The 17,158-nt window shown below is 34.2% G+C and overlaps 1 protein-coding gene across 2 annotated transcripts in view; it reads right to left on the reverse strand.

The window, feature by feature from the left end:
• The window catches only part of RNEE/G (RNAse E/G-like protein), a 367,518-nt gene that overhangs the window by 109,388 nt on the left and 240,972 nt on the right, over positions 1 to 17,158 (reverse strand). For both annotated transcript variants that reach the window (XM_089788092.1, XM_089788093.1), the window contains exon 9: positions 3,750 to 3,822. In XM_089788092.1, the coding sequence (XP_089644218.1) occupies positions 3,750 to 3,822 (73 nt within the window). The remainder of the gene's footprint in view (positions 1 to 3,749; positions 3,823 to 17,158) is intronic.

The following is a 17,158-nucleotide window of genomic DNA, read 5'->3' on the forward strand; positions in this document are numbered from 1 at the left end:
ACGACACACTCCTGTGATCAGACAAGTAATACGGCTATGACTGTTAGGTGTGGGTAGAACGCCCGACTGGGCAGCAACGTGACTGATCTTAATGGAACAGTCACCCCTCTAACGTGTAATTAGTCCCAAGCTCCACCATTCTTCTTCTTCAAATGATCTGGCTATTGTTGTAGGTGTCTACTACTGCTATATTACAATCCCTCATACAACTCTGAATATAATAACCATCTGATCATACGTTATCACCAACTAATATAACCAAAGAAATACATACTGCCTTCCTATATTAACGTAGACTTTTGATATAATGTGATAATCTATAACCCCTTACATGTAGCTGTTGAAATCTCCAAGAGGGCTGGGGCTATGTCCAGCTTCTCAAACTTTCTTAAGGGTTTTCGTCCCTAGGAAGACACAGTCACATTTAAGCAACCGATTAGGATTTGAATAATAACATATATTGGTGGTGTCAATCCCAATGTAGCTCCACCCTTTTATAACCTCAATATGAGGGAAGACATAAACAACTAGGCAATGTGGCATTAAAAGCCAATTTTGTCTTTTAGACACTTAAGATACTTTATAACTTTATAACATTAGAATATTTAAATAAATCACTTAAGTCACTTGAACTTTAATATCTCTTGAAATACTTGTCTGATAGCCATGCCGTTTGAAATAGAAAACTCTCCTCGTAAATCCCCATACAACCAAATACAATTTCTAACAATAGAAAGGATCCATCTCTATTACCCCTGACTTACTATACATAGTAAGTATGGCAAATGGAGTCCAAATGACATCGAACAAAGGCCAAATCCATAAATCGTTGAATGTTGGAGATGAATCAATCCTCAAAAGACCCTCTAACCATCCTCATTAGCTACGAGGATCCAAAATTAGGCTAATCCCTAAAATTTTGATGTTGGCAACCAATGGGGACATTACAATATTCAAGAAATGTCATATCCAATATGCGATTGGCCCAAAAAAGTGTGAGTTGCCTCTTGGAATGAGACAAAACAAGCAAAATCAGACTTTTTGGGTGCAACTACATATTCAACACAAGGCAAATTGCACCTTTTGAATGCATTTGCATATTTCCTCAACTACATGTGTAAATGACTTAAAAAAACTTCTTGTCTATAATTTATACATGTCTAATTGATTACCTTAAGTGAATTTCATTTTTTGGGATCCATTACATAGTTGATATTGCATATAACATTTTTATGTGTTGTGTAAATGGGTTGAAAAAGTAAGATTTTCACTTAAGTGATTTCAGTTGCGAACATGACAACATATTAGATTTAAAAGTGCCCTTTATAACTTAAATACTACAACTATATAACTAAAAAACACATTTTAAAGTGATTTTAACTTATAAATGTCAAAAACTGCAACATAGAAAAACAATATAAGGTCTAATATTTAAAACATGTAATCGCGGTTCTAAAGTCTGATTACATATGCACTTGAACCTTAATTGCATTTGATTAACAACTCCGATTAAGTCCAAAGATAACTGAGAACGAGGGTGTGAGTGAAAGTAAGAAATTGAAGGAAACAAAAAGAGCAAAACAATAGTAACAAATATGCTAAAACGCAAAAAAAGGACTTTGAAGGCCTCAAAAATCAAGTATATATTACTAGATTTGACAATTCCAATCAAACTTTAAAAAACAAAAGCGACTTGAGCGAGAACCTTCAATAAAAAGAATCACAATATGAATTGGGAATGATTAATTGACCAATTTTCACGAACCATATAATAAGTCAACTTAGAGAAATTTGAAACTTGATTGGCAAAGTGTCGTAGTGTTGCCTCCATTTTGTGATGATAAAATGCAGGACAACAATTACAACAATATATAAACGAACTGTGTATTCCTTGCAACAATGTATCAAGAATTTGAATTTGAGAAACAACGCCTTACTGTAGAGAGAAATACCAGTACTTTGCCATTTTTCTCTCAAGTTGAGAGACACATTAAAGAAGACCTGATTACTATGCAATTATAAGGTTACTATTAGTTTTGTGAGACAGCACTAATGTGCCCTTTTGATTGTATTCAGTGGCATTCCTATCTATTCTGAACTCATCACATTCGGATCTATTCTAAAGTCATCCAATTCCTACTCTAAACATGTTCTTCTATTTGGTTTTTAATGATTCTTCATGATAAATGGTGGTTGTAAAATATGTTATCTTCATCGTTCCAAAATTCTAACCCCAACAAATTTTACAATACTGCGCCAGATGGGAGGACAAAAAAAGTATGTAGTTTGATTTAATATGTGAACACTAATATAAAAATTATGCCAGAGTTTAAATTTAGTCTGTCTTTCTATGAATTGTCATATAGGAAATCAAACTGATGGTTCCACACCCTAGTGAAAAAAAGAAACCAGAAGTATTGTACTTCCAAATAGTCATTGACAAATGCAAAGCAATACTCTAGCCAAATACCTGTCAGTCCACCAGCTACTAAGGAACAAAACTGGAATGTCTAATCAATCCATCTTAAGTAAAAAAGACTTGCTGAAGGTTTGCTCATGATGTTAAATATGAAGTAAAACTAAATTAGGTATCGTTTCAGAGATAAGCACTGAAGGGTTTCAGCTTCTGTATTCATAGTACCCTTTCGATTATGAACAGTGAAATTTATGTGTATTATAAAACAAGTACATTACTATTTTTATCTGTTGTTCTACACATGTTCTATTGCTTCTCATGGTGACTGTTGGCACAAGATAAATCTGTTTTCTGTAACATTAATATTTGTATACCGAGCACCTTTGCACCCTCACTATGAAAAGTCTTTAATACTAATCCCATAATGGTCTTTAATATTCCATTCATCCAGTTCACTTTTCTATAAAAGCTTCCTGTGTGCATGTTGCTGGGATTAGGTTTTCTCTGGCTAACTAAATGTAGCACAAGTTTGATTAATGCATATGACTTATATCACATCTTGGGGCTACAAATTTTTAAACTAGCATTGCACAGTGTATGTTTTTCCTCTCCCAGATAGAAACAAACTCTGGATGAAACTGAGCTTGCTATCTTGGAATTCAGTTGGAAGCAACAGATGGAAACAGTTCCATAAGGAAATGATTTCACCAACTTTCATGCTACAACACTAAATCTTTGCATTATGTATTCTAACTTCTGCATCTTCCTATCGGTATGGTCTTCCTTAAAACAGTACTTACAGCCTCCTGATATCCAACATAATACGAAAACCTCACTGTAGATGTAACAAGGTCAGCTCCAAATACAAATTCATAACTTTCATAAATAAACCCATGTGTATGCAATATGATGTGTTAAATGGCCTCCCCAACACTCTCACCCAGCCCCCACAGAACACACTTTAATCAAGAAAGCATATTATACGTCTTTATAGTTTATCTACTGTACTGTTTACTTTTATTCTCAATTCATGCAATTGAATAAGATGTTTATAACAATGAAAGAATGTGACTGGCCCCTAACAGCAGCTGACAATATCTGTTTAATTATATGCAATCTTAAATATAAGAAAAGAAAGATACATCTTGTAGTTCATGTAGGTAAATACCACCACAATTATGCCACCCCTTAAAGGAAGCTCTCTAAGAAGAAAATCAAAGGTTATCCAATTCAAGTGCACTGCTACTTCCTCAGCATACATACAGGGGAGAATCATTTACGACATTGAATGCATGTTTGAAACCCTCTATATGGTAGAGGAAAGACAACTTACTCTCATCCTTCATGTCGATAAAGTCCACCACAATGATGCCACCTATATCCCTTAAACGCAACTCTCTGGCAATCTGAAAGCCACCACTGCTTCGGTCAATGTTAAGGACAAAGTGATAGGAATGAGTTAACAAACAGTAAAAATTGAAGAAGGTTTTGACACAGTTCAAGAAACAGAAAATTGTTGCAGTTGTAAGTATTTAAGTAAAGAAATTATATAAATCAAAATCAGTGCTTATTAACTACATATGCATCAGATTTCCAATCTCTATGATTGCAACACACAGTATAAAATCATAAAAACTAGCGAAACATTCAAAGCCATCACATGTAATGTAATAACCTAAGTCACAAGGTTCGAGTTCGAGTTCGAGTTCGACAAGGATGAAGTTCAGATAAAGTTCGACAAGTCAAAAATCTTGAAAAAAAATTCGACATTAAATTCGCCTCATGTAATTCTCAAAAAAATATGTTATTTATCATTATTATTATATGTTTGAGTTTAATGCAAGGAACTTTTCAATTCATAACTACAATAGAAAACATCTCTTCATTTCTAACAATATATCCAATATATAATCAGAATAGTTTGAGATTACAAAATAGATTTGAAGTCATTACAACAAAAGATATCACATTTATAAGATATAACCCATAAGAAACATGTGAAATCATGATTACAAAGTTCTTTTACTATCCAAAAGATAGATCAGTGTTTTATACTTTAAAGTTTAGAACTTCCAATAGCTCAAAATTAGCAAAAGTACGAAGATAGTTCTTGTCAAAATATTATAGTCAAAAGTCAATACTATTAAACTTCAAAAAAGCTCCAGGTTATCGAGAGCACTTGGCTGATCTGCTCTAGAATCATCATCAGTGTCACTACTTAGCTCATCATCCAAGAAGTCTGGTTCCTCTAGAGGTCCAGTTGCCATGTCTTCTAAAATTCCCTTTTGTGAGGAAGATGTGGAGTCCCTTGCTGATTGGTTCATGAGCAATTTCAAATTGCTGCGAACATAGACAAGATCTCCCAACTTTCTAGACAGCAGCTTGTTCCTCTTTTTAGAATGAATGTGGTCAAAACAACTCCAGTTTCTCTCACATGCTGATGAACTTGCTCCTTGACTCAATACTCTAATAGCAAAGCATTGTAGTTCAGGAGTTTGTGCCCCATAGCTCATCCACCATCTATACCCAATTACCTCAGCTCGTGCCATGTCATATTGTGCTGCTTGAATTCCAAACATCCCTTCTGCTTTCTTGTATTTCAAACATTAATCCCTGATCAAAGCTGCAGTGTTTTGATCCGGCTCATACTTGCTAATGGCATCATAAAGCCCTGCCATAATTTCACTATCACTTTGTCTATCAATACGAAATAACTTGGGCTCCAAATAACAAGCTGCTGCATGTAGAGGTGTGTGCATCATTTTCCACCTAAAATCAACTGCCTCCCATATCTCCATGTAGTCTGCTTCCACATTCTTCAATGCTCTTTGAATGGATTCTTTACAACGGTCCATGCTTTCATAAAGCATGCCAAGGCAAGGAGCGTCACCATCCACCATACGAAGAACCTCAACAATTGGACCACATATGTTCAAAACCTTTGATCCACTTTCCCAAAAATTGTTGTTTAAAATGATTTGCTCTATGTTTTTCCCCTTAGCACTTTTAGAAAGTGCTGAACTTTCCCACTCATTAGAACAAATCACAGATCTCAAAGCTGCTTTTTCTTCAATTACTCTCCTCAATGTGATATAGAATGAAGCAAACCTTGTCTCACAAGGCCTCAACAACTCTCTCGATGCATGTTTCCTGTAAAGACTCAAGGTAAGATGATGGTTTCTAATGAAATTTGCAACTGATCTCCCTCTATAAATTGCTTCATGTATCCATGGGAACTTGGCCAAGTCATGAAGCAACAAATCCAAACAATGGGCTGCACATGGGCTTCAATAAATCTGTGGGTACTTCTCTACAATCAGCTTCCCAGCTCCCACACAATTCGCTGCACTATCAGTAACCACCTGAACCACATTTTCTACCCCCACTTCAATAATAGCTTCTTCTAATATCTAGAAAATATATGCTGAAGTTTTCTTTTGATTGCTCGTGTCAATCACTTTCAAGAACACAACTCCTTTAGGGGAAGCCACCAAAACATTAATCAAAGGCCTCTGACATATATCTGACCATCCATCACTCAATACAGTACAACCTGTTGCCTTCCAAGAGGCTTTGATCACATTTAACTTTCCTGTCACTCTACCTTTGGACCTCTCTAAAAGAGTTGTTCTCAAAGCTTCTGAAGATGGAGGTGTGTAGCCTTTACCGAACTCTATTGTTTCACAACTGCATTACGAAAATGGAGATTCCTTGCTGCATTAAACGGGACAGTACCAATAAAAAAATAATCAGCCCATGCATCATCGACCTCTCGCCTCTTTATTGGTTTCCAAAAGCTATTTAATGTTCCACTCGGTTTCATTGAACCTATGGATGTAGACTTGAGAAAACTAGAGGATGACAAAGATGTGAACCTTGACACATCCTCTTGAATTCTTTGTTTTTTATGCATCTTTTTTCTGTCAGCTTCACTCAAAAGGGTTAGTTCTCTCTCTATATCAGCTACCATTGCATCAGTAAGTGGTCTCTTGCCCTTGTTAGACTTCCTGTAAAATCTTTCGTACAATTAGTACAATAGAGATTAGCACCATCTTTTGTCACATATTTCCATACTTCAGAGTTTGATTTTTTGGGAGCCATTCAATTACAGCCTGCATGATGCAAAAGAAAATTAATATCAAAAAACATTCAATATTTTCTTGAAAACGTGAAAAGGAAATATAAGAAATAGTTATTTCAAACTCTATAATGAAACATTAATAAATACCAAACTTTATTTTAATTAACTAGATACTAAAAATAACCCTTTTAAACTCTTATAAAAAAATTAAAATATTCTAAAATTAAAAAATATTAAACTTAAAAACTAAGTCAAATCTATTTGTTTTAAAATATAAAGTAAATACATAATACTTTTTCTATGTTTTAATATACATTAGCTTTTTATTTTATATACAAATAATAAAAATAAAAATAAAATTTACATAGTATAAATAAATTAATAATATTTATTATTAATAAATAATAATGATATTAAGTCAAATTATTTTGCACTTTGCTTTAAAAATAAACAATACATACAAAATTAAATAATTACGCAAAGGAAATATTAAAAGCTTACAAATATTAATATAATATTTTAATTTAAATATTTATATAATAATTGAATATATATAAATACTATTGTTTATTATTGTTTATAACTTTATTATGTATTATAATATTTTTAAAACTTTTAAAAATAGCAAAGCGCTATATTTTTTCTATTGTTTATTATGTATTATAATATTTATAAAACTTTTAAACATAAACAAATTTTAAAACAAACATTATAATTTATAACAATAACAATAATAATAATAAGAAAAAATTTTAAAACCTTAAAAACAAATGCAGCACGCAGGAATTTAAAAAGCCTTGCCGCACAATGGAATGGAAACAGTAATGGTTGCATTGCAAAATGTTTTCAGTGTCTACCTCTCTCTGTCATCCACGTGAGCCTCCCTTTGCCGTCTGCATGAGCTCTACCGTCCACATGAGCTTGAACCTGCGTCTGAACCAATCACGATGCACTCCAGATTTCAGCCTGCAGACGGATTTTCAGCCCCCAACAGCGGTTACAAACGGCATTTCAGCCTCACGACTACAGTGGATGACCAACAAATTGCAACCTCGGCCCTCAAATAATCGCCTCAGAAGACTCAGACAGCGAACCTTGTGACTTAGTTTGAAATGACGAAAAGCGTTTTTTTATAACATTTGAAAGTCGAAAACCCTAAAACGGCCCAGAATAAAATAATATATTTGCAAAATGACAACAGAATATTAGCCGTACGAATTTGAAGTGAATTTTATGATTTTTTTAAACAAATTTAAGGGTTCGCCGAATTTCGAATTTCAAGCCGAAAATTCGGCGAACCTTGTGACATAGGGAACAACTACTCATAATCACTTAATAAAATATGGAAAGTAATATGTAAACACAAACCCGAGACATAGGAGTCTAAATTTTGTTTTTTTCTTTTTGTCTCATTTATAAAATGATTCCATAATGATTGCAATTTGTACGAGTTCATTAACCATACTTTGGCATAACTAGAAAATGCAAACATTCTAGGTTACAGTTACAAACATGCACATCAAGGAACACAGTTAAAATCTGCAAGAGAATAATCAGGGATATAGAAAAGTCATTTACTATTTCAATTGATGTCACAAAATCAGTAGTACATTAACACTTGCATTACAAAGCCACCTCCGTTTCTCAACTATTATAAATGTACTGGTAAACTTAGTAGCAGACTGAAATTTATTCAATTTACAGAATAGTGATCTGATTGTCTTGTTTTGCAGGTATCAACAATCACAATGCTAATTTAATATTCAGACTTAAGATGGAAATTCTGAAGATTATACTTTTGTTTCTTCTAATATTGTAAGGCAGAGATAACACTATTTATCAATTACGATGGTCCTATCTCTCGCGAATTTATCCACGTATATAGCCCTATGAAAGGGCAGTCATGTCTAATCAGAATGAGAAGGCATGACAATTCCACATGAATAGTTACCAAACAGCAGTAAACTAATTTAACACCAATCACATTAGTGTTTGTTTTAGATAACAAAACAAGATCAATCTATATAAAGCAATACATACTTTGAACAATGCTTGATCGATTTCCACGAATTCAAGAGATAAACGTAGGTTTCATACTAGGCAAAATATGCAGATTCAGATCGCTGATGGAAAGGATAGATATTTAGGTCATACATATGATTGTGTATGCATGCATGTATGGATACATGTATGCATACACAGTTATCAATTTCACATCCTTCCATATTGACCGATTGTAATGTCCCCATTTCCTAGATTGAATTTGACAATTATAAGAATTATATATAAAATTAAATGATTAAAAGAAAACATATAACTACAAATAAAATGAATAATATTTATAATAAATAAAGGATTAGAGTAATATTATAATAAAATAATATATTATATAAATAATATATTTCAAATACCATCATTGTTATAAATATCATTAATTTGGAAATCTACAATATAAATATATTATAAAATATATCTGTAATGATGTATAATAATTTATATCTAAATGATCATATAGTTAACATACAATTTCATGGATGAAAACCTTTGAAAGGTTGTACCTCTTCCATCCAACACAAGTATAAAAAAGGATAAGCTACGGAAATTGGGTGGGGGGGAGGAGGGGGCGGAGGAATAAAAAATCCTTACGGTCGAAATTGGAAGAGATGAAAACAATAATCAAAAGATTTGCAATGCTACCACAATGACTCAGCAAAGAGAATATCCAAGGCACCAGGCATAAAAATATTGACCAAGTTAGAACTGACAAAAGCAAGCACGGGGAGTTTAGAGCCTAGAAATATGAAGACCCAGGCATCCATTAGAGATGAGCGAAATGGAGGATTCACATGCAGTCCGACATCAACATCAATTCGCAGAGGGAATTCACAAATGACAATGGAAGACATTCACCTTCATACACACACATTTATACACAGAAGATTGCAAAGAAGCTGGTAACAGGATTCAGTAAGACGATAGTAATAGGAGAAAACGGAGGACACTTAGGAAGACCCATTGAACAAGAAGAAGGGACACTAGCTATATCATTCGTAGCAAAGACTAGGAGACACAGGATTGAGATAGAGGAAGATGAATTGAGTGAAGCAAACACCAAGGAAATCACGGCAAACAAAAATCGATCCAGTCCTGACATAGCAGATTGCATCATAGAGTTTACAAAGAGAACAATGTACAAGAGTATGGAAATATAGTCACAGCCAAAGGCAATCAATATTAGCCACAAAGATTTTTATACCCACAAAAATAAAGAGACCATTAGGGGATGATGAATGCAAACATTGGAATATATAATTGATTTATATAAATCAATACATAGACAGCAACACTATCTCCTCTGAAGTGGACATGACCAGAGAAGAAAGACAACTCATACCCATAGACAGGAGTAATAACCAGTTTAGTAAATTACTACCATCGAGCAAGAGAACACAATCCGACATGAAGGTGACAAACCTCTCAGGGTCGATAGCAAAAAATAAAACTGGCATGATGTGGAAGTTTACTCACCATGCCAGTGAGCAGAAGAATAGAGGAATAAGCAACACTGAAGATATTTGATGGAAGGTTGTCTAACAAAATAGTACAGTCAGCATCAGCATAACTGAGGAAATATAGAAGCATTGTCATCATTCATAGAAATCGACGTTCATTAGAATTGAAAAGGGAATATAAGAGATTTGTATAAGATATAGAGATAGTGAAATATTGATATAGAACACTAAATAGAGTGTTAAGGATAAATCAATACCCAGATTCTAAAGGTTACAACATTCAAACCTCATCTGGAAGAGGGGACATTACAGTCTCAGCACTGAGTGCGCTCCATCACCAATAGAGTGCAAAAAGTGGATCTTCACTCATACTGTCCAAAATATTATAAGTTATGAAATAATATTTATATCAGCGGTCCACTCTTAGACCATTTTAGGGAATTTTACTGAGTGTCAAGTTCATTCCAACCTAATCTTACCAAAATTAATAAAGATCTTAGAGCTCTAAGTGTGAATATAATATTAAGTCATCCAACAATTATCAGAATGTCCATCTGAAATTGCAAAGATATTATACCTTAAGTAAAGTCATTGACTAGTAACAAGTCTCTTATAAAAAATTTGAAGGAATCAGTTCCAAATTCCATAGGACTAGACGCAGGGACATTACAGTGGTACCAAAGCATGATCCTGCCATCCTGGAGGGTTAATGTCATTATACAAAACATTATTCATGATGCAGAGAAAAAAAATGACAACTCAAACATAAGGTGTTCGAACTTTGTACAATAGAAGTGCATAAATTGAATAAAGAGTCAAGTCATCAGTCCAAGTCAGAAAATAACATATGTACGCAAAAAGCAAATTGATGAACTCAGATAGTGAAGACATGCTATTTTAAATCTAGTAAGAGAAACATTCTCGAGCCCACTTAAGTGACCAAGGTATACCATCTATTGTGGATCAAGCAAGGCATAGGCAATAGCAGATATCAAATCCAATCAAGACTTGGTTATGAGTAACTAAGGAAAGGACTTCGCATTTGAATCAAATTAGAAATATAGACTAAAGCAAGGACATTTCAAATTGAATGTTATAATTCCTAGTATGGAACTAAGGGAGAGAGCTAATCTCTTTGAAGGACTTCACAAGATATTCTATAATTGAATATTCTTAAGGAAGTAAGGTAGAGAATCTAGTATTCTCTAAAGGAACTGGTATATATATATGCATATGCAAGGATGGATGCACCCAGAGTGGATATCCATAAGCCTATGATGAGGAACAACTCTCTCCTAGGAAGGATGGATGTATCAAGATTGAATATCCATAAGGTTTTAAAGAGAACTATCGTAAGAAGATGGTGCTTAGTGGAGAGTTGTTCTATTAATTAGAGCCCCAAGAAGCACTCCCCCAAGAGCTAAACATTTGATCACAAATTCTCCTTAAGAGGGGATTAAATTGGGAATTAGGATCTTATATTTATATTCTTACAAGATTAAATAATATTTGTATATATATTTTGGACTATTGACATATGATGTAGGTCGATCAATCAAGGAGGTAGTCACCCCCAATTCGAGCATCATGGAAATTGCAATTAGAGGAAGGAATCTAGCAGATCTTTTAACCTGTGTATGCTTTGTGTCTACTTCGTGTCTTCATGCATCAATGTGTATACTTCATGTTTGCATCGAGTCTTCATACACTAATTATATAAATTTTGAGCACATCCTAGTAAATGTTTCTTAGTGAGTGCCAAGAATTAGGGAATTCTCAATGAGTACCAAAGAGTAAGGGCATTCTTAAGGAGTATTGAGAGTACTTAGCAAGTGTTAAGATTAAGAACATTCTATCAAGAATGGATCAAGGGCATTCTCAGGGAGTGTTAAGAGAATATTGTAATGAATGTTGAAATTCTTAGAAATGAATTGAGATAAGACTCTACATCCCTGAAGGTTTACTCTTCCGGAAAGAAACAACACTTAGCAAGAGGAGAATCACAAGTACTAGAACAAATCAATAAGTTCCTTCTTCAAAATCACTCTAGTAGTTTGAGTTGAATCTTGGGATCTTCAAATTTATAGTTACAATTGTCTAATCCCAAATTGTAATTATTGTGACAAGGCTATAATAAGGTCTATCAATCAAATCACGCAGAGATGTTGAAATGCTTGAGGACAAGCAATCTTGGGAAGGGTGGGCTGTAATGTCCCCATTTTCAAGATTGAATTTAACAATTATAAGAATTATATATAAAACTAAATGATTAACAAAAAATATATAACTACAAATAAAAATTAAAATCAATATATTTATAATAAATAAAGGATTAAAGTAATATTATAATGAAATAATATATTTCAAATACCATCATTATTATAACTATCATTAATTTGGAAATCTACAATATAAATATATTATAAAATATATGTATAATGATATATAATAATTTATATCTAAGTGATCATAGTTAACATACAATTTAATAGATGAAAACCTTTGAAAGGCCGTACCTCTTCCATCCAACACAAGTATAAAGAAGGATAAGCTATAGAGAATGGGAGGGAATAAAAAATCCTTATGGTCGAAATTCGAAGAGATGAAAACAGTAATCAAAAGATTTGCAATGCCACCACGATGACTCGGCAAAGAGAATATCCAAGGCACCAGGCATAAAAATATCGACCAACGTAGAATTGACAAAAACAAGCACAAGGAGTTTACAAGCTAGAAATACGAAGACCCAGCCATCCATTAGAGATGAGCGAAACGGAAGATTCACATACAATCTGACATCGACATCAATTCGCAGAGGGAATTCACAAACAACTATGGAAGACATTCACCTTCATACACACACTTTCAGACACAGATCACAGAGGAGATGGTAACAGGATTCAATAAGACAACAGTAATAGGAGAACCATGTCGAACACGCAGGAAGAACCATCGAACAAGAAGAAGGGACGCTACAAATATCATCTGTAGCAAAGACTAGAAGATAGATGACGGAGATAGAGGAAGATGGATTGAGTCAAGCAGACACCAAGGAAATCACGGCAAACAGAAATCGCTCTAGTCCTGACATAGCAAATTGCATCATAAAGTTTACATAGAGAACAATGTACAGGAGTACGGGGATTAGTCATAGCCAAACGCAATCAATATTGGCCACAAAGATTTTTATACCCACAAAAATTAAGAGACCATTAGGGGATGATGAAAGCAAACATTGGAATATACAATTGATTTGTATAAGGGGCATGCATACTGCAGTAAATCAATGCATAGATGGCAACACTGTCTCCTTTGAAGTGGACATAACTAGAGAAGAAAGACAACTCATAGCCATAAATGAGATTAATAACCAGTTGAGTAAATCACTACCATCGAGCAAGAGAACACAATTTGACATGAAGGTCACAAACCTCTCAGGCTCGATAGAAAGAAGACAAACTGGCATATCAACAGTGTATTTTCCTTGATTTAGAAGGATACTATCAAGTTTCTACTAAACTTCCAATCCTAGAAAGTAGTGTAGCATACCTAAATCCTTTTTATCAAACTCTAAAGCCAAATCCTTCTTGCATTAAGCAATGAGGTGATCTTATCCTATAATCAACATGTCATCGACATATACAATTAATATTAACATGTCACCTTCAATAACTTTAAAGTAGACATTTGGATCAGCATCATTCTTAGAGAAACCTAGTCCCATAAGGTAGCTATCAATTCTCTTGTACTAGGCTCTCAGAGCATGTTTGAGTTCATACAGGGCTTTATTCGATTTGCATACATGAAATGTTGCATAATGAATCACAAAATCATCAAGTTGTTCTAGATAGACTTCCTCTTCGATAGTCTCATTCAAGAATGTCATATTTGCATCCATCTGGTGTATCTTTCAACCCTTAAATGCAGCAATGGCTATAACTACTCTAATGGACATATATCTGGCAACAGGCGCAAATGTCTCTTAATAATCAATTCCCTCATTTTTTAGGAAACCTCTTGCAACAAAACATGCCTTATGTTTCTCTATACTGTCGTGTGCAATATGTTTAATTTTGAAGAGCCATTTAGAGGATACAATGGATTTCCCTTTAGGTCCAAGTACTATTTCCCACATATCATTTTTTAGAATGGATTGAAACTCTTCTGTCATGGCATCTTTTCATAGTTGGTGTTTAAGAGCTTTAGTTACACTAGTAGGTTATGAGTTTATAATCTCGTTCATTAGAGCTACATAGTTTGATAATATGTTAGGCCTCTTGCTCTCTCTAAAAGTGCCTCTTGATATAGCAAAGTTTTATGCTTCCTCGACAACATTTCTAGCCCAAAGTAATTGTTTCCTTCTGTTAATATTTTAATTTTTCTCCCTCTGAATTTCAGGATCTATTTAATTTTCATTAGAGGTTTCTTCTGATTGCTTCCTCTAAGGCTCAAAGGTAAGTTCTTCCTCCATTTTCTCGGGTGCACCCTGAATTTCTAACTCATCTGAGCTTTTTGAACTTTTCAAGGCAATATCTTCCTCGAAGTTGACATCTCTCCTCAACTCTACTTGGCCTTGATCAGGTAGATATATCCTGTAGCCTTTAGAAGTTTCACAACAACTTACAAAAATCCCTTTTCTCCCAGAAGGTTCTAATTTTGTCCTTTTCTCTTTAGGTACACATATGTTCACATGACTCCCAAATATCCTACGATGGCTTATATCAAGTTTTATCCCTGTAAAGGCCTCTTCTGGTGTTCTATTATCAAGGTGTGAGTGAGTGCATCTATTTTGCAAGTAGACAATTGTTCATGAAGCTTCTACCCAAAATGAAGTATCAAGATTTTGGTCACACATCATTGCCTTTGTAGCTTCCACAATGGTTTTGTTCTTCCTCCCCGCCACCCCACTTTGTTGAGGATTATAGGGTACAATGAACTCCCTCGTAATCCAGACATTAATACAAAATTCTTTAAAGAATTCTAAAGTGAATCCTTTCCCATTGTTAGTTCTCAAGGTTTTAATTTTCTTCTCAGAGGAGATCTTTGTTAGGGACTTGAATTCTTTGAATTTCTTAAATATCTATTTTGACTCTTTACATTTCAGGAAGTAGATCAAGGTCTTCGTGGAGAAATCATCCACAAAAAATTACATAATATAGGGACCCACCCATAGATGGAGTTGACATAGGTCCACATATGTCTGGGTGGACTAATTCCAACACAATTTTAGTTTTTCTTAAACTATTTCAGAAGGATCCTTTAGTGCTCTTCCTTAAAGCACACCCCTTACATGCCCCATTATGGATTGAGTTTAGTTTGGGAAGTTCCGTCACTAATTTTACCATAAATGTTAAGGCTCGAAAATGTATATGCTCTAATCTTATGTGCCATATTTCATTGGAGTCATAGGTTTCATGAATGAGTGCTTGTGTTGACTCAGTACAAAGTTTATATATGTATCATTTAGTGTTCTTTCCTAAAGCACACCCCTTACATGTCCCATTATGGATTGAGTTTAGTTTGGGAAGTCTTGTCACTAATTTTTCCATAGACATTAGCCCTCAAAAATGTATATGCCCTAATCTTCTGTGCCAAATTTCATTGGAGTCATAGGTTTCATGAATGAGCGCTTGCTTTGACTCACTACAAACTTTTTATACGTATCCATGTCTTACACCTATTGTTTTAGCATTCTTAAAAGTAGCATTCTTTGGCCATGCCAAGAATTTTCCATTTATTAAGGTGACTCTATATCCATTATCTTCTAGGGCAGATATAGCTACTAGGTTTCTTTTTAATTCCTAGTACATATAGCATATCGTGTAGTTGAATAATGATGCTCAAATATAATTTGATGTTACAGGTCCCCACTCCTTTTGCCAGATGTGCCAATTCATCTCCAATGGTTACGTCTTACTCAATTTCTTCAACCATAGTATCTAGGTGTTTTTGGAGTTCGGAGTCTGGTGATATGTCCAAATGACCCACTATCAATCACCCAAGTATTGACTTTATTTGATACATGATTTGATAGTGCTGAATAGAATAGAAACTTCTCAGGGTTCTCTTCTATATTTTCCTTTTTGAATTTAGCATAGGATGCTCATTTCTTAAGTCTGACAGGGCATATGGCAGCATAATGTTCATATTCATCACATCTAAAACATTGGACTTCTAAAGCATCTCTCCTTTCCTTGCCCTTTCTATGAAAAAATTTCTTCGTATTGAGGTTGTTCTTCTTCCCTTTCTTATGATGTTTAGCATTCAGAACATCAAAATCTTCATGTTAAAGCTATAACTTTTGATTCTCATACTATCTGATTGTGAAGATCGCACATTCCTCTTAAAGCATATAAAATCATTGATAAGGCTATTAACACATTGCTCTTTTAATAGGCATGATCGGCAGTCTTTTTAGGGTGCCTCTAAGTTAGCATAAAACACTAACTATTAGTTATGTTTGTGTTTAATTTAAAACTCCTTCTAGGCGTCGATTGTGAGGAGTCTTTGTGAGCCAACCTAGATAGGTTCATGTCCCTTTAGGGGACATGCCCTTTGGGTATTATATATATGTAGGGTATTTTTGTAGGTAAAGGACACAGAAAAAATTACAAGTTTGCTCCTTTAAGCAACATTGCCTCAAATTGATTCATTCTGTGATAATGACATTTTCAGAAAAGAAATTAATATTATCATCTCCTGTCAAGGTCTGAAACTAAAGAAGATCAGTACAACAAATAAAAAGTTTTTATCTCAGATTTGGAAACTCAAAATTCATAGAATATTTACATGGTATTAGAGCTCTAGTAGTCGAACCTAGGCTCTACAAATTAAGTAATCAAACATTATATATATATATATATAGCATCATTCTTCTATCTTCAATGACATGCAAAATCAGTGTAATGTCCACATATTTAGCAAGTTCCTACAGTTGGCTAGGTCAATTCACCATCGCGACCCTTGTGAGCCGACAATGGCATTTGAGGGTCTCAGTTGTGTGGTTACAGGCTTTCTAACAGCCTAGGGTGTGTTTTGGCTCTGTTTGAGGGACTTATTATTTAAGTAAGTCAATATGTTGGTTCCGACAAGCTTAGTTGAGATAGAGGAGTTGGAGGATGCTCTTAGTTTTTATTTCGGGCTTCCAGT

Source organism: Cupressus sempervirens, chromosome 6, assembly GCF_028749045.1.
Source record: "Cupressus sempervirens isolate cs-2001-9-10 chromosome 6, ASM2874904v1, whole genome shotgun sequence".
Lineage (NCBI taxonomy): Eukaryota > Viridiplantae > Streptophyta > Pinopsida > Cupressales > Cupressaceae > Cupressus > Cupressus sempervirens.